At 32.5% G+C, this 17,917-nt stretch overlaps 4 protein-coding genes across 4 annotated transcripts; all 4 read right to left on the reverse strand.

Annotated features, from left to right (window-relative positions):
• Positions 1-2,353: 2,353 nt before the first annotated feature.
• Positions 2,354-3,024, reverse strand: LOC148177441 (uncharacterized). Its single transcript, XM_088032046.1, has 2 exons — positions 2,694-3,024; positions 2,354-2,641 (listed from the first exon to the last, which is right to left on the reverse strand). The coding sequence occupies exons 1-2, from the start codon at positions 2,707-2,709 to the stop codon at positions 2,355-2,357; spliced, it is 303 nt and encodes a 100-aa protein (XP_087888172.1). The 5' UTR covers positions 2,710-3,024; the 3' UTR covers position 2,354.
• A 1,065-nt stretch (positions 3,025-4,089) lies between these two features.
• On the reverse strand, positions 4,090-5,419 carry LOC148177442 (serine protease SP24D-like). Its single transcript, XM_088033342.1, has 10 exons — positions 5,415-5,419; positions 5,269-5,332; positions 5,191-5,201; positions 5,095-5,127; positions 4,924-5,035; positions 4,613-4,879; positions 4,424-4,534; positions 4,256-4,369; positions 4,169-4,207; positions 4,090-4,107 (listed from the first exon to the last, which is right to left on the reverse strand). Exons 1-10 carry the CDS (start codon positions 5,417-5,419, stop codon positions 4,090-4,092), a joined length of 774 nt encoding a protein of 257 aa, XP_087889468.1.
• A 1,511-nt stretch (positions 5,420-6,930) lies between these two features.
• Positions 6,931-8,374, reverse strand: LOC148177443 (trypsin II-P29-like). The gene is made up of 9 exons (XM_088033344.1): positions 8,350-8,374; positions 8,272-8,282; positions 8,176-8,230; positions 8,005-8,123; positions 7,697-7,960; positions 7,491-7,601; positions 7,322-7,435; positions 7,022-7,273; positions 6,931-6,969 (listed from the first exon to the last, which is right to left on the reverse strand). The coding sequence occupies exons 1-9, from the start codon at positions 8,372-8,374 to the stop codon at positions 6,931-6,933; spliced, it is 990 nt and encodes a 329-aa protein (XP_087889470.1).
• Positions 8,375-10,457: 2,083 nt separating this feature from the next.
• Positions 10,458-11,815, reverse strand: LOC148177444 (trypsin-like). Its single transcript, XM_088033345.1, has 8 exons — positions 11,788-11,815; positions 11,692-11,746; positions 11,521-11,632; positions 11,213-11,476; positions 11,024-11,134; positions 10,855-10,968; positions 10,549-10,800; positions 10,458-10,496 (listed from the first exon to the last, which is right to left on the reverse strand). Exons 1-8 carry the CDS (start codon positions 11,813-11,815, stop codon positions 10,458-10,460), a joined length of 975 nt encoding a protein of 324 aa, XP_087889471.1.
• Between the last annotated feature and the right edge of the window lie 6,102 nt (positions 11,816-17,917).

Raw genomic sequence — 17,917 nt, forward strand, 5'->3', positions numbered from 1 at the left:
ACGAAACCGAGATAAAACGGCGCTTTTTGGGGTTTTGTGTGGACGACGCCCGTCTGTTTTAACTTCTCAATCAAAAGCGACCACTGCTTTGTTTTTAGAAAGTTGGGCGAAAGGACGATGTACACGTGAAAAAGGATTAATCCTACATCGGTCAAAACACATATTGCTCTTTTGATGTGAATGAAGCCACGATAAAAGTTTCGATGACTGATTCCCATTCCGATGCCATAAAAGACGATGATAATCGTTAGCAATGAAAAGACTTTTTGCCATTTGGTTGCTTTTTTGCTTTTGATCGAAAAAGGAGTTATTGCCAAAAGACTGTTGAAGTTGTAAACGATGTTGAGGAGTCTGAAGCTCATTTCGAAGTGTTTGTATTTTCGTGATTGGCAATGGTGACGCTGTTTGTTACTTTATTTAATTGGTAATTTTCTTCTATTTTTAGAATAAAGTAAAGACAAATTTCCATGTTTTTTCAGTTAGATAATCAAGTGAATGTAAATTATCCCGTGCTGTTTAAATTAACGAAATTAAAATTTTCTTAGAATTTAAAAAACAAATAAAACTGGAATAAAAAAAATGGGAAAAAGATAAGAAACTAAATTACTTAATTAGTTCTTAACAAACAACTGCAGTAAAAGCGAAATACATAATTATAACCTAAACAAGCATCGAGAATAATGATATTGAGGAATTACTTTTTTTTGTAACATGATTCTTATCTTTATTCTTTACCGGCGAATGTTTTCCTTAAATTTCACGAAGATGTGCTATGAATGGTAAACTTTAAATGTTTGTAAATTCAGTATTATAAATGCCTGATCATTGCGAGATACGACAATTAACTCAGATTTTTATGGAGAATTTCCCACAAAAAAAAGTGCGAGTTTTATGTTAGCAAGAAACAACAAAAAATAAAATTGCTAGTTGAACTTTTAGTTGACTTTATATCTGCTGCATCTGTTCTGGTTCAAATCTGCAAACTGGTTGATTTTTTTAGATTTTTTCAAAACAGTCGCCTGTTAGGAGGCATTTGAAAATCAAAAATCTTTAACACTTTTAACTTTTTTGCTGCAGATTCTCCGCGTCTTTCTACGATTAAAGGTCTGACATGAATTTTAAACTTTTCAATAAAAAATGCAATTCTTTATAATCAGCTTTAAAAAAAGTAAAATTTGATATATCTTCGTAAGTTTGACATCTGGAATTAAACTGAATTTAATTTGAATTTTGCATTACAATCGGGGTCTTTTTTTATTTGTTTTCCCAGTTGCGTTATTACAATTAGCCAAAAAATAGCTGTTTTTATTTTATTTATTAATTTATATTGAAACTTGCTTAAAAAAATGAAATTATTTTGACTTTAAAAATGAGTAACAATTGATGTAAAAGTTAAAGTAATTTAAAAACAGTATCTGACACTATAAATTTAATATGTTTTACAAACTTTTATTCACATGTCTTCAACTGCTATTTTAAAATTAAATTTTTAAGTTGAATTGGATGTGTAAAGTTCAAATTATTTGTTAAAGCTTTTTAAATAAGTCATTTTTAAATTTAATGCAAAATTAAATAAAAAGCAAATATTGTGTTTTTGCTTACGGCAGCCGATTTATCTCAAATGAATAAATAATACTGCACTGAATTAGAATTGACCCCTAAGGGCCCGATTTCAAGTCAGTGACGCAAAATTGCGTTGACTAACGGGTCGATTTCAAGTCACTGCGTTAACGCAAATTTGCAACCGTTGCCAAGGTATGAGCAATGTGATTGGCGTTGCTATGTTGCAAATGGGACTTGCAGTAACGCAAGTCACACTTGAAATCGACCCCTAAGGGGCCAATTCTAATTCAGTGCCGCAAATCGGTTACGCAGCGGCAAAGTTGCCGCACTGTCAAATGCAAAATAAAATGATGCAAAACGCGCTAAAGCGTTGTCGAGCGGCGTTATTTTTTTAAACATAGGGTAGACAAATACTTGACAAAACGACTTGCATAATCTCATTCTTGTAGTGCTAACCAATTTAGCAAGATTTAACTCCAAAATTTGGGTAAAATGAAGCCGAATGACAGATGCCGCAGTATCCATGGTAACCACGGTTTGCGTTAACGCAAAATTGAATTAGAATTAGGCCTAAACAGTTGCTAAAGTAGCATCATAAATCAAACACTTTAGATGAGTAAGTACGGTGTAGTAGACGGAATGAAAACACTAGCGCCAAAGTGTTTGTGGGAAGAATTAAAATTGAATTACGATTAGTATTACTATTATTTTTATTGTAGTTTTACTTAAGATCAAATAACCCATAAATCGCTGTTGTAATTTTTATTTCTTAGTAGTACGTTCACTGCACTTTAACTGATGTTCTTGAATAGTTTTATGTATGTTGGGAACAGCCAATCTTGCAAACGATTAGTTTTCCCCCGGTGTGATCCATTCACAGATAACATTTTCCAGTTTCTTCCTGTTGATTGATTATCGGTTTCGTTATTCATTCTTCTTGGCGATTTTTCGCTAGAACTCTGGTCTATCCATCTATGTATAAGTCCACATCTCAAAACTTTACATTGTCCTTTATTTTGAGCGTTCATCCTTCCATTTTGTGCCTGTTCATCTGGACAAGAGAATCTCTTGTTTATTCCTAGATAATTGAATGTGTTAACTCGGTTTAGGGAATCATTATTTTAGTATACCTTTCTTTCCTGGCATATTATCTTCGATATTTTGTTAATGGAGAACTTGTTCATTCCTGATGAAAACAGTTCAGTTTGTTTATTCTTTATAGCTGATGATGGTACCTGGACCTGATGTACGTAATGTAGAAAATTGATGTCCTCTGGCTTCAATTAGTGTTAAATCAATTCTTGGGCTCGGATTTACAACTGATTTGAACGTTTTGGAGAATGATAATGTGACAACACCACACATTTGTCTGCGCAGTTTGTAAGTTTGTAACAACCATAACGACTCAATGCTCTTAGCAACCAGTTCGGCCAATCAGAATCATTAGAATCATTCACGTGGCATTTGCAGTGACCGCAGCGGTATCTCACAATTGTGGGGGAAAGTTTTAGCAAAGTTTCAAATCTTCCAAATTTAATCCCGGCCCTCTTAGGGGAACTTTCTCATCTAAAGTGTTTGATTAATGAGTAGCATCACTTTGATTGGGGTTGCTAAGGCGCAACTCTGATTTGGAATGCCGCAAGTCAACATGAAATCGGGCCCAAAAGCAATAAGTAAAATGTTTAAAAAAATTTTTTATTAAAAACAACAAATTAACTCTTGACATGATTTAAAAATTTTGTTGGAAATGTCTCTATCATATCCAAATTTTTACTCAACAAATCCGAAAAAACTTACCCGACAAGATTGATGTCTATTTGATTAGCCATTGGTTAAATTAATGTAATAATTTAACGTTATTTGCCGAAATCAGCATCAAATAAACTGCCCAAAAAAGGAAAAATACTCTCTGTAACAGAAAAAAATTGACGCGATCTATTCAGAAAAACTGGATTTTATTTAATCCTGCTAATAAAAAACTTTTGCTGTGTGTTCTTTTAAAAGGACAGTAGGCATATCTAGGTTAATAGAATTGGATAGGTCAACATTATAAGAAGGTATTTTGAGCGAAGATAGAAGAGCCAGAGAAACTTATTACGTGGATATGTCAGGTCAGGCCAATTTTCAAAATTGTATCTTTAAAATTAAAGACTATTAAAATTAAATGTTGCCGGACCCTGTATTTTTAGCACTTTATTTCTTATAGTCTTGTTAAAGTTTCTTTCTAAGAATTTTGATCTAGTATTCCTAAGAGTCCTGGATCATCCTACAAAAATTCCTAATAAAGCAGAAGAAGTTTAGAATATCGAGCATAAATTTGGACGACTTTACAAAAGTTTTACATAAACGTGTCTTCAAAAATTCTGAGCCATGGCACGATTGTCATTATTGAAAAAAACAGTGACAAAATTCTTCTCTCTGCTGAAGATGGTTGTGAAGATAGAGGTGGAGTTGGAGTTGGAGTTGGAGATGTTGATGGAGATGTGGTCGGATAGGGGGTGCCGTTAACATGGAAGTTAATCCAGTCTATATATTGGGCAACCTCTGTAAAAAAATTAGGGAATATTTTAGCAGAACAATTGAAACCACCGGAAACCACTCCAACTAATTGGTTTGAACAAACCAAAGGTCCTCCAGAGTCACCCTGTAAATTTCAAGTTAAATATATACACAACGTATAGTGCTATATTACAAAACAAGTACTTGAGCTACCGTATGTACAAATCATTGTACTAACAATGGTATCCAATAAACAGTCTATTATAGAAACTTCTCCATAGAAAAGCACATTCGTAGAGGGTTTGCCCTGTATTAAAATACCTTCTTAATAAATGCATTAGATCGGTTTTTTTATATTTACTTTTCCACTTGATCCGAACCCAGAGATAATACAGTCTCCGTGAAGAGTCGGGGTAGTTTGAAGATTAATTCGATTAACGTCTTTAGTCCAAGGTCCAAATTTTTCAAATATCTGTACAAAATAAAACGTAATACAATCAAAATACAATATAAAATACTTTTAAAATAATTGGTCCTAAAATGTACTTACTTTATACAACGCTATGTCATTAAGCAGGCTTGTGATGTTAAACTTTTCATGAGGAATCAAAGATTGAACGTCTTTGTAAATGATTGATGACTCATCATCAAGATTATACACTTGTAAATTACCAACCGCAACAAGTACTTCTTCTGGTGCTGGTGTTAGAACCATGTTTCTGTCATAACAGCAATGTGCCGCTGATAAAACAAACCTCTCATGAATTATTACCCCTCCACAATGTAATGCTTTAGTGTCTTTCAAAACAATAGCGGCCTAAAAGTTCAATACATGATTGAAACACATTGAAGCTTGTTTACCTGATATGCAAACTGTGATCTGTCCGTAACTGTTTTTCCATCAACGATTCGAAACTTTGCGGATATTGTAGTGTCAATGTGGTTAGCTTCTATTAAAATATTTGAATATAAACTGAAAGCTACTTTTTAAAAACATTTGATAAAAATAAGAGTAGAGCATGGTAAACCTGCCAAGCCAGATTAGAAGAGAATAATCCATAATGTCTATGCGACCAGAAATTTTTATCTTCACCAAAACAATTTTTGAAATTTTGACATTTCTGTTACAGTTGTGAGATCTGTCAAATAAAAACATGACCATCCAAGTTTCTTTTATAAAATTTTTCGTAATTATTTAAAACGTACTTTGAAGAGAGTTGCTTTTGTGCATTTGTAAATGTTACAGTTTTTGTAATACATACAAGTATACCTGAAGTGTAAAAGAGTTTAAAACTTCTCGAATCTATAACAATTACTAAAAATTACCAAAAAAATCACATCACATCAATCACATCATTTTTTGGCATGACAATGTGAAGCAAGCTTTATTGTCATTGTGACTGACATACAAAGTAAATTTCTGACACTTGCTTTGTCGTTTATAAATTTTAGGGTTATAAAGATAAAGGACAATTTACAATTTTTAAACATCAATCAATTTGATGTTTGAAATTTTGATTCCGCGATAGTACCTACTCTATGTATGTGTTTCAAAATATCACAAAATAATCACATAACTGTGATAAAAATATATCTCAGTTTTTACTTTCAATCTTATGCAAATTGTGTTTAAAATTTGAAAAAAAAAACGGTTTTTATCAAGTTAGTTTTCAAAATTATGACAGGATAAAGTCCGTTTTTTTATTAAAAAACCACCAACACCGCACTCTCCCAGCACTTTACAACCGGCAACACCGTCGATGGTGACTTTTTGGTGATAAAATCAACTAGATTAGCTGCCTAATTGACAATTTGATTACACAAAACGGCCTTTCAGGCTGGGCTGAGGCTTTTTACTATTAAATCCTTTGATTTGCAATCCAACAGGGTATAAAAGAAACGGTTTTAACGGAAACACTGCGTAATTTTCAGAAATGTCAAAAATTTGACAACTATTTTCTCACCAAAAATCTCCCTAGGCAATGTTGCTGGTTGTATAGTAAACTCAGTTGACATATACCTAGTAAATTTTATGGCCACATTATGAGAGGGCCGGGCAGTACTAATCTTTGCGATTGGAGACCATAAATGAGCACGAAATGAATGCGGGCCTATTCAACCATCGGTCAACTCTCTACCTAGAACTTTGTCGGCTGCAGTTTACAACACCCAGTTTTATTTCTATGGGTGGTTTGACTTAAGCCATAAAATGTTTACTAGGTATATGTCAACTGAGGTTACTATAATGCAGGAGAAGATTGCGGTGTTGGTGGTTTTAAAAAAAAAAAAATGGACTTTAGTGGCAAACTAGGTTTACACCAAATTTTCACAAGTTATTTTATTTATTCGTATAAAGGCCAATTTTGTTTAACACTAGAAATGGTTAATTTTAACACTACAAATTTTATCAAGTAAGACAATTTTTCCTCAAATTTTAAATACAATTTGCTAAAATTAAAAATGACAACGAAGGTAATGTTAACACATTTATATTAAAAACAATTTAAATTAGCAAACTGGTTCCAGAAACGCTCACAATTGGCTAAAGACTACATTTAAGACGTCACGACGCCAAAACTATCGGTGATAAATAAGAATTTTTTGCCATAATTCCAAGAGCATTGTCAACTATGAGCGTATGCAAATTTTCAAATTGTATCTTTAAAATTAAAGACAATTTTTAAGGTCGGGCCAAATGTTGCCGGCCCCTGTATTTTTAGCACTTTATTTCTTAGTCTTGTTAAAGTTTCTTTTTAAGAATTTTTGATCTAGTATTCCTAAGAGTCTTGAATCATCCTACAAAAATTTCTAATAAACTCAAAAATTAAATTAAACTGCTATAAAATTCTTGAAAATAAAGTAAATAAATCAGAAGAAGTTTAGAATATCGATCATAAATTTGGACGACTTTACAAAAGTTTTACATAAATGTATCTTCAAATATTCTGAACCATAGCACGATTGTTATTATTAAAAAAAACAGTGACAAAATTCTTCTCTCTGCAGAAGATGGTTGTGGAGATGGTGGAGTTGGAGATGGTGGTGGAGTTGTGGTCGGATAGGGGGTGCCGTTAACATGGAAGTTAATCCAATCTATATATTGGGCAACCTCTGTAAAAAAATTAGGCACTTCTTTAGCAGAACATTCGGCACCACCAGAAACCACTCCAACTAATTGTCCTGAACAAACCAAAGGTCCTCCAGAGTCACCCTGTAAATTTCAAGTTAAATATATACACAACGTATCGTGCTATATTACATAACAAGTACTTGAGCTACCGCGTGTACAAATAATTGTACTAGCAATGTTATCATAGTAACAGTCTGCTATAGAAACTTCTCCATAGAAAAGCACATTCCTAGAGGGTTCGTTCTGTATTAAAATACCTTCTTAATGAATGCATTAGATCGGTTTTTTTTATATTTACGTCTCCACTTGATCCGAACCCAGAGATAATACAGTTTCCGTGAAGAATCGGGGTAGTTTGAAGATTAATTCGATTAACGTCTTTAGTCCAAGGTCCAAATTTTACAAATATCTGTACAAAATAAAATGTAATACAATCAAAATACAATTATAAAATAGAATATAATAAATAATAAAATAGAATAATTGGTTCTAAAACGTGCTTACTTTATACAACGCTATGTCATTACGCAGGCTTGTGTGGTTATACTCTTCATGAGGAATCATTGATTGAACGTCTTTGTAAATGATTGATGACTCATCATCAAGATTAAACACTTGTAAATTACCAACCGCAACAAGTGCTTCTGATACTGGTCTTAGAACCTCGTTTGTATCATAACAGCAATGTGCCGCTGATAAAACAAACCTCTCATGAATTATTGCCCCTCCACAATGTAACTTTTTACTTTCTTTGTAAACAATAGCGGCCTAAAAGTTCAATGCATGATTGAAACAAATTGAAGCTTGTTTACCTGATATGCAAACTGTGATCTGTCCGTAACTGTTTTTCCATCAACGATTCGGAACTTTGCGGATATTGTAGTGTCAATGTGGTTAGCTTCTATTAAAATATTTGAATATAAACTGCAAGCTATTTTTAAAAAACATTTGATAAAAATAAGAGTAGAGCATTGTAAACCTACCAAGCCAGATTAGAAGAGAATAATCCATAATGTCTATGCGACCAGAAATTTTTATCTTCACCAAAACAATTTTTGAAATTTTGACATTTCTGTTACAGTTGTGAGATCTGTCAAATAAAAACATGACCATCCAAGTTTCTTTTATAAAATTTTTCGTAATTATTTAAAACGTACTTTGAAGAGAGTTGCTTTTGTGCATTTGTAAATGTTACAGTTTTTGTAATACATACAAGTATACCTGAAGTGTAAAAGAGTCTAAAACTTCTCGAATCTATAACAATTACTAAAAATTACCGAAAAAATCAATCACGTACTTACACGGTATTTCAACTGAAACTGTGGCCCCAATTTTGGTGGCGACAAGTGTATGTAAGTGCTGAGTGTATCTGGACAGCTACTGATTTTATTTAAAATTGGTAATGGTTTAAAGAGTGGGAGAGTTGTCAAAATTAGTTTAGTTACAATTATTGACATTATTTGTCAAATCAGGAATTTGTTGGAAAAGCAAAAGATTTACGTCCCATTCGATGCAAAGTGAATAATAAAGATGATCTACTATGTGCTATGCGTGATCTTTAACTTAAAAAACAAAAATTGTAAATAAAACACTTGTGTTTTTCCGAATTTTACTTTGAGTTGACCGTTTTGGATTTGTTTATTTGCTCGTAAGTTTAGAAACAAAGCAAGTGGAACTAACTAATGAATATGTTTGAATAAAAACGAAAAGATGACCGTATCAACATCTCAAATTTCGAAGATTCTTTTTGTTTCATGTGCAACGATCGGCAATTATTGACATCTCAACGTAAGGGTTTTAATAGAAAATCTAAATGAGCCAAGTCATAAATGTCATAAATGTCATAAAATAAACATTACTTGCACCCAGTGCATCTTCTTATCAAAAGGCGGAAATAGACTTGCAAGAAATCTCGCCTGAGTTTCTGTCGGACAGTGATGTTCCTAATGTAACTACCGCTGCAAGTTGACTCTCTGGAATTCGCAGAAATTCTTGCGCGAGTGATTTTCTGTCCAGTGTATACAAGCATTTTTGATCTTGCTCAAGTTCTTTCAAATAAGGGGTCTGTGAGAAATTGCAAAAGCCAGAACTCACCAGATTCTCGCGAGAGAAACTTGCAGTATTTATTCCAAACAGTGTAAACACATAAGCAAGAACTCGCGCTAGAAGTGTCGCAAAATTCTCTCTAATCTGTTCCAGGCTCAAAGCGTTAAAAACTGGCACGATTAGGTTCAACTACAACCCGTTTGCTGTTACATTGGTGGTTTCATTATACCCAACCTAAAGTCACAATATTAAGACAGGAAAAGCTCATCATGTAACGAACAACATTGACGATTAGTCTCTAAATTTGTGGAAAATTATAAATAATTTCTGGTTTCTGTCAGGTTGACATATTTGTCAATTATTTCAGATTTCAACATGAAACCCAACAAAAGTAAAAATGTAACTAGGTGATACAGTCCTATACACAATTTCGTGTACAGTCCCAAAATTTGGGCATGTGTTGAAGTTTGGACCACAGATTCAGTTGAAATATGGTGTACATGTATGTATTTCAAAATATCACAAAATAATCACATAACTGTGATAAAAATATATCTCAGTTTTTACTTTCAATCTTATGCAAATTGTGTTTAAAATTTGAAAAAAAAAACGGTTTTTATCAAGTTAGTTTTCAAAATTATGACAGGGTAGTGGCAAACTAGGTTTACACCAAATTTTCACAAGTTATTTTATTCATTCGTATAAAGGCCAATTTTGTTTAACACTAGAAATGGTTAACTTTAACACTACAAATTTTATCAAGTAAGACAATTTTTCCTCAAATTTTAAATACAATTTGCTAAAATTAAAAATGACAACGAAGGTAATGTTAACATATTTATATTAAAAACAATTTAAATTAGCAATTGGTTCCAGAAACGCTCACAATTGGCTAAAGACTACATTTAAGACGTCACGACGCCAAAACTATCGGTGATAAATAAGAATTTTTTGCCATAATTCCATGAGCATTGTCAACTATGAGCGTATGCAAATTTTCAAATTGTATCTTTAAAATTAAAGACAATTTTTAAGGTCGGCACAAATGTTGCCGGACCCTGTATTTTTAGCATTTTATTTCTTAGTCTTGTTAAAGTTTCTTTTTAAGAATTTTTGATCTAGTATTCCTAAAGAGTCCTGAATCTTCCTACAAAAATTCCTAATAAACTCAAAAATTAAATTAAACTGCTATAAAATTCTTGAAAATAAAGTAAATAAATCAGGAGAAGTTTAGAATATCGATCATAAATTTGGACGACTTTACAAAAGTTTTACATAAACGTATCGTCAAATATTCTGAACCATAGCACGATTGTTATTATTAAAAAAAACAGTGACAAAATTCTTCTCTCTGCTGAAGAGGGTTGTGGAGATGGTGAAGTTGGAGATGGTGGTGGAGTTGTGGTCGGATAGGGGGTGCCGTTAACATGGAAGTTAATCCAGTCTATATATTGGGCAACCTCTGTAAAATAATTAGGAAATCTTTTAGTAGTACAATTGAAACCACCGGAAACCACTCCAACTAATTGGCCGGAACAAACCAAAGGTCCTCCAGAGTCACCCTGTAAATTTCAAGTTAAATATCGTATCGTAAACAACGTATCGTGCTATATTACAAAACAAGTACTTGAGCTACCGCGTGTACAAACGAGTGTACTATGAATGTCATCAAAGGTACAGTGTGTTATATAAACTTCTGCATAGAAAAGCACATTCCTAGAGGGTTCGTTCTGTATTAAAATACCTTCTTAATGAATGCATTAGATCGGTTTTTTTTATATTTACGTCTCCACTTGATCCGAACCCAGAGATAATACAGTTTCCGTGAAGAGTCGGGGTAGTTTTAAGATTAATTCGATTAACGTCTTTAGTCCAAGGTCCAAATTTTTCAAATATCTGTACAAAATAAAACGTAATACAATCAAAATACAATATAAAATATTTTTAGAATAATTGGTCCTAAAATGTACTTACTTTATACAACGCTATATCATTACGCATGATTCCTTCGAAAAATTCTTTATGAGGAATCATAGATTGAACGTCTTTGTAAATGATTGATGACTCATCATCAAGATTAAACACTTGTAAATTACCAACCGCAACAAGTACTTCTGATGCTGGTCTTAGAACCTTGTTTCTATCATAACAGCAATGTGCCGCTGATAAAACAAACCTCTCATGAATTATTGCCCCTCCACAATGTAATGCTTTAGTGTCTTTGTAAACAATAGCGGCCTAAAAGTTCAATGCATGATTGAAACAAATTGAAGTTTGTTTACCTGATATGCAAACTGTGATCTGTCCGTAACTGTTGTTCCATCAACGATTCGGAACTTTGCGGATATTGTAGTGTCAATGTGGTTAGCTTCTATTAAAATATTTGAATATAAACTGAAAGCTATTTTTAAAAAACATTTGATAAAAATAAGAGTAGAGCATTGTAAACCTACCAAGCCAGATTAGAAGAGAATAATCCATAATGTCTATGCAACCAGAAATTTTTATCTTCACCAAAACAATTTTTGAAATTTTGACATTTCTGTTACTGTTGTGAGATCTGTCAAATAAGAACATGACTATCCAAGTTTCTTTTATAAAATTTTTCGTTATTATTTAAAACGCACTTTGGAGATATACAGCCGCGGACAAAAAAATCTTAGACTTCAATGTCATCTAATTGTGCATGGTGTAAAACCCGACTTAAAATTTGTAACCTTACTTTTTTGCATTGTTAATTTTGATTGCGACGTTTTAATTTGACAGAAATGTCAAAAATTCGAAAATTGTTCTAGTGAAGATAAAAAATTCCGGTTGCAACATTAGGACATCATGTATTATTGTCTTCTAATTTTGCTAGGTAGGTTAATGATGCTCTACTTTAATTTTTATGGAATATTTTTTTAAAATTAGCTGTCAGTTTAAACTCAGTGCTTTTTGGGTCTATTTTAATAAAAGCTAGCCATATTAACAACACAAGATCAGCAAAGTTCCGAATCGTTAATGGTAAAACAGTTACGGACAGATCACAGTTTGCATATTAGGTAAACAAGCTTCAATTTGTTTCAATTATGCATTGAACTTTTAGGTTGCTATTCTTCACAAAATTAATAAAGGCATACGTTGTGGAGGAGCAATAATTCATGAGAGGTTTGTTTTAACAGCGGCACATTGCTGTTATGACGAAAACCATCTAAGCTCAGTTTCTGAAGTACTTGTAGCGGTTGGCAATTTAGATCTGAATAATCTTGATGAGGAGTCTGGCATCATTTACAAAGACGTTCAATCTATGATTCCTCATGAAGAATATGATCAAAAAATGAAGTATAATGAGGTTTCCGAAGATGTCATTTAAATGTTAATTTGACGTTTACAATTCATGAGACCAAAAATAACTGCCGTTTTTGAAATGTATTCTCCTCTGAAGAAGATAAAAGACCTTACGCCAAGAAAGAAAAAACTTAATTAAACAGTTGTTTGCGTCACGTCAGTCTGTGGGGAGATTAAGAAAATCCACAATAGATACAATTAGAATTCATGCAAGAAACCAGAGTATTTTTGCCTACAGACCTCGGTTTTTCCGATCGTTCGTTCCAATAGTCGAAACCGTCGTGCAAGAGCGAGGTTTGTGGGGTCCTTTTAAAGGGTGAGGGTGTTAACAAAGTTGTGACTTTTTTGTAAAATGTAGGAAAGATTTTGGTTTGATTTTGTTTTTTCCAGTTGAAGGTGGAGGACAGTACGCAAATGTTTCTACCGCGACAGAACAATCGAATTTTGATTTGATTTTTTTGTTTTTTTTAAAATAAAATTGAGAGCAAGAAATAAATGTTTATTAATATTGAACAAAAAACTAAAATACAGAGTGTTGATAACGATACGGCTATACCTAGACTAATGACCAATCTTACAATTTGTAATTATTTTTATTTTTTTCGTTTTAATTACAAAGTTATACGACTTATGTGTTACATAGATATATTTATTTAATGTTAATATTCATACAGAATAAACACAAGTGAATGTAAATGATTATAATTATAAACAAAGATAACATTTATATGTACATACATTTAAACCGGAGCAAATAAAATAACTGCATTATACAGACTGATTCATCTAATACGACCCTGACGAACGGAAGATGCAACCAGTAATACGTTTTTCCTATCTCACTTGATCCATAAATTCATCTTTTTTAACATCTTGGACATCCCTTGAAAAAGTCAGATAGTATGATAATTATTATCGACACCTTCAATAACCATAATTTCGTTTTTAGGAATTGTGGTCGTCCATTATCTTTTTCTTTTGTGTTTTGACCAGTTTTAGCGGAGATCTTTCTTTAACCGATTAAAAATTTTAGTCGTAAGATGCCTAGGTTCTGGATAACGGCGTCGGTACAACACTTCCGCGGCTTTTGCATTCTTCTTGCACTCCCATAAATAATCATATCGACTCTTTTATCATTAGAAAGCATTTTGCATGGTGCGCAAATGGTTTTGAAATTTACGAAAATAACTTGTCAAATAATGACATTGCTGTCAGCAGTGTACAAATTTCATGCTAAATGAAGTTCACGAAAGGTAGCAAGTTATTCATAAAAATTGTATTTTTAATTGCATTTGATAGTCGTCAGGGTCGTCATCTTAGGTGAATCAGTCTGTATAAAAAATAATTTTCTATAAGCTTTATAGCTTTTTAGGTAAGTATAGAAACGTACGTCATTTTTCCTGCAGATAATTTACCGATTTCCAAAGAAGCAATTTTAAAAATCAATAGGATTTGAAAAGGATTTGTTGGACACCTGTAGTAATCGCAAAATGTGACAGTCCTTATTTAACATTTCGCGTGAATTGCAGCAGTTTAAAAAATCAGGATTTCGTAGCTCGCACTGTTGTAGCTGTTGAAGCTGAACGACCAATCACAGAGCCGTACTTTAAATTTGGCGGTTACAAAAATTTTCTGCAGGAAAAATGTCGTATAGAAGATTATTGGTAAAAGTAAAGTCTGCAATATGTTTTTAGAATCCACTTTTAAATAAACTAAACATACTGAAATTTAGTCAATAATCCAAGTTTCGTTTACAATTTGCTTTTGGCCGTCGTTAGTTTTGTCATCTTTGTCCACCACATTTCCAAGCGCATTCCGAACTTCCTCGTTTTCCTTAATATTTTCCATCCTACCAAACATTTTTGCTACCATGTTCAAAGCTTTATTAGTAAGTGAAACACTATGACTGAAAAGGGTATCATGCGTCTCACCTTCATCAAATTTCTTCTTAGAGTTTTTATAGTATTTCTGAGCATCAAGGTACATGTTTTCAGCCTGAACGAAATCTAAAGTTTTCTTTCCCTCATGAAACAATATTTTTGCTTCTTCTTCTGCTTTGTGTGCTTGGTACAATAGCTCATTGCCTTCAATTTTCAACCTAACCTCATAGGTCATGTCTGCAACAGCTTGTGAATAAAAATAATCTCTCGCTTTTTGGAGCTTATTTTTAGCAGATTTGAAGTGAGGCATAGCTTCAGCCCATTTTCCTTCTGCTTCCAGAGCAAAACCCTTTTCTAAGTGTTGGCTTGCCCATTTTAGAAAAATGTCACATGCTTTCTTTTGAAGGGCATCCTTGCTGGAGCTGTTGGTAACCAAATCTATAGCAGCCACTATGAGTGTTAGAGCCTCTTCCAAATTATTTTCCTTTATTTTTTCATCTGCTTCTTTCTCTTTTTCTTTGGCTTTTTCGTTTTGAAGTTGAGCCTCAGTGTTGTGAACTATAACCGTGTGGGTGGTATCAAGGGGTATAAGCTTGATATTGTGATCACACTGAAATTTCGTTAAGCGTTCGTCTTCAGCAGTAAAAATAGTTGAATAAGCAAGTGCTTGGTTAACGCGAAAATCATCAAAGGTCCCATCGGAAAAAGTTAATTTCATTCTAAAAGGGCTTTTTTCACAAAACAAAGTAACATTTAACTGTCTTCTGATTGAATCCTTAGACTTTATTACATGAGAGTTGAGGGAATGTGGAGTATTTGTTACATAATCGTAGCCATCATATAAAGCTTGAGTGGTGACAATATGTTGATTGGTATCATTTTTAAGACAAAAGTAGGTTGTGTGGCTTGGCCTTATAGGTTCCAACGCATCTATTCGAGTCGTAATAGAAGCCATTATCTAAAAATAATTTTTTTTTATAAATCATTATTATTGGATTAAATTGTTGACTCTAGACAACATATTTATTACAAGATATGAAAACTCTAATGGTCAGTATTATTTATCTATGACTCATTTAATAATAATGAAGTTTTATGTATGGATGTATTACTACCATCGGTCAAGCTGCGATTAGACACACCAAAAGATCTTAAATCTACTAATCATAAAATCGTTAAAAAAGTTTGTTTAATCGAATTAGCTTATGGCTCAGATTTTTATGTTGTGGGATCTCGAACAAAAAATCTACTACTTAAATGGCAATTAAATAGCTTTCTAAATTAAATAGGAATATTATTTTAGACGCTTACTTGATACCAAAAGTGCACGGAATTCGTTTCTTATCTTGCCACCGGCTAAAAATGAAAACTCACCATAAAATTATTCGATTTAACTTCCAAAACGTTTTGAGTTTTTGCAGCACAACTTACAATGCCAACATTAGATCAGTAAATATTCCAGAACGGTAGTTGTAACAGGACTTTTATTTTCTTTAGTTTGCTTACCAAAATTTGACAATTACATAATATGTATAAGGGAGGGTGCCGACAGCAATACAGATGGTAAATTTCAAAACAAAAATTGACTAAGTTTAATAGTATTCAAGAACTGACAACCAATCCCGAAAGCTTATTCGAGAAGTGGAGTAAAAGGCCAACCCAATTTCCTAGGCAACGAGAGTCTAATGTTCATCTGACCAATGGATGATAGTATGTGTCCATAGTTACCAATTTTCAAATTCTGTTCAGCTTCAGGATTGGCTACAGTTTTTTTGTCTTATTTCAGTTATTTTTTGAGTTAAAAAATTATGGTTTCGAAATTTTGGTTAAGAATTGTTGCCTCCATAAGCCCTTTTTCTCTGGGGCGCGAGTTCTGGGACACCCTGTATACCATGCAATTAAAAGTTAATTAGATTAATTGAAAAGAAGTCTTTCAAAGTTTTTGTGCAGAATTTTAAGCAATTTGCATGGATATTTCTACCGAATAGATTTTTAATTCATTCAATCGTTGGAAAACAGTGTATCCAACTTATATTTAATTTACACATTCTTTACTTTATCGTAACGGTTAGCAAGTACTACTTCTTATTCCTACGACACCGAAAGTAACTAAATTTGTCAAAAATCGAGCACTTACCTTTAATTTGGAGCTTTCTGCTGGCTAAGACGATCGAAACAATACGAAAATTAACAAAACAAATAGCGCTTATATAATAGAGAATCAGCGGTTTGTTTCGTATTTAATAGTATATGAACTACATTAAAATTTCATTCAACAATAGAACATTTATATTTTTATTATTAATTAGAAAAATTCTGGAAATATTTAATGATCTAATAGAGATTACAAGACCTTAAAACATTAATTACCTAATTTACAGCAGCAGTAAATGTATACCAGAGCTCATTACTATAGGACCACTCATTAAAAAGTTAAGTTGGCAGCAGCCCTTAGCAATTTTTATCGGTAACAATTGGCAGTAAGAGCGTTTGACCTGGACGCTTGCACAACATTGCCAAAACTTAAATCTCTATTAATAACTTCCTGTTGCAACAAATGTTTAATTAGTTTTTTATTAATACACTCAACTTTGACGTGTTAACCTCAAAAAACGCTACATTAAATTTTCCCCTAATTTTCTCCCTAAAGATTTGAAAGCCTGATTTACACTCAAAAATTTTCGAAAATTTACACAGGAGAGTGGACTGATAGCAATGAGCTACGCTTTATATAACTACATATTTATTATGTATATACCTAGTTCTACATCTAATCTAATTTCGAGTGTATTAACAGCCCATTACATGCCAGTCAAAGACACTACTTTATCTACGACGAATTAATATTACTCACATGCAGCAGTAAGATGTTTTGTTAATTACTAAAATTTGTACAATGAATCGTAGTCATATTATTATGAATTGCTAGAAAAAAATAGGCACTTTCCTATAATATAAATATTATACTTAAATTAAAATTTGTATGTAATAGTTTAACAAAAATCTAAATATTTTTATTGTCGATAAAATATCAATATTCTGTAAAATGGTCGTAGAAAAACTATTCCGTTTAATTGCTGTTGTTTTAAATGCAAACATTTGCACTAAAATTAATTAAAAAAATCAGATGATTGTTCAAAGCATTGAAATTCTATCAATACCTTCTATCAATTAAAAAACAATCGTCCAAATTGTTAAATTTTGCATTTTGCTGCGATTGTAGAAAAAAAACTAGTTTTCTAGTCGTGCAAAATGGATTTTAGTTACGCAGGATGTCCACTCACAACTTGTTGGCTGGGGCCTCGTGCATCTACATTTCCACTTGTGCCAAATTTGGCTCTTTTTGCACTTGATATTTAAATAAAACATTAAATAGTTCTACCTAATTGAAAAATTAAAATGTTAATTAAATTTTTTAAAATCACTGACCGAGGCCGTTTTAAAAGTACCTATTGTATTTGCTCTAATT

This window comes from Gnatocerus cornutus, chromosome 3, assembly GCF_029298725.1.
Source record: "Gnatocerus cornutus isolate USDA-ARS CGAHR chromosome 3, icGnaCorn1.1, whole genome shotgun sequence".
Lineage (NCBI taxonomy): Eukaryota > Metazoa > Arthropoda > Insecta > Coleoptera > Tenebrionidae > Gnatocerus > Gnatocerus cornutus.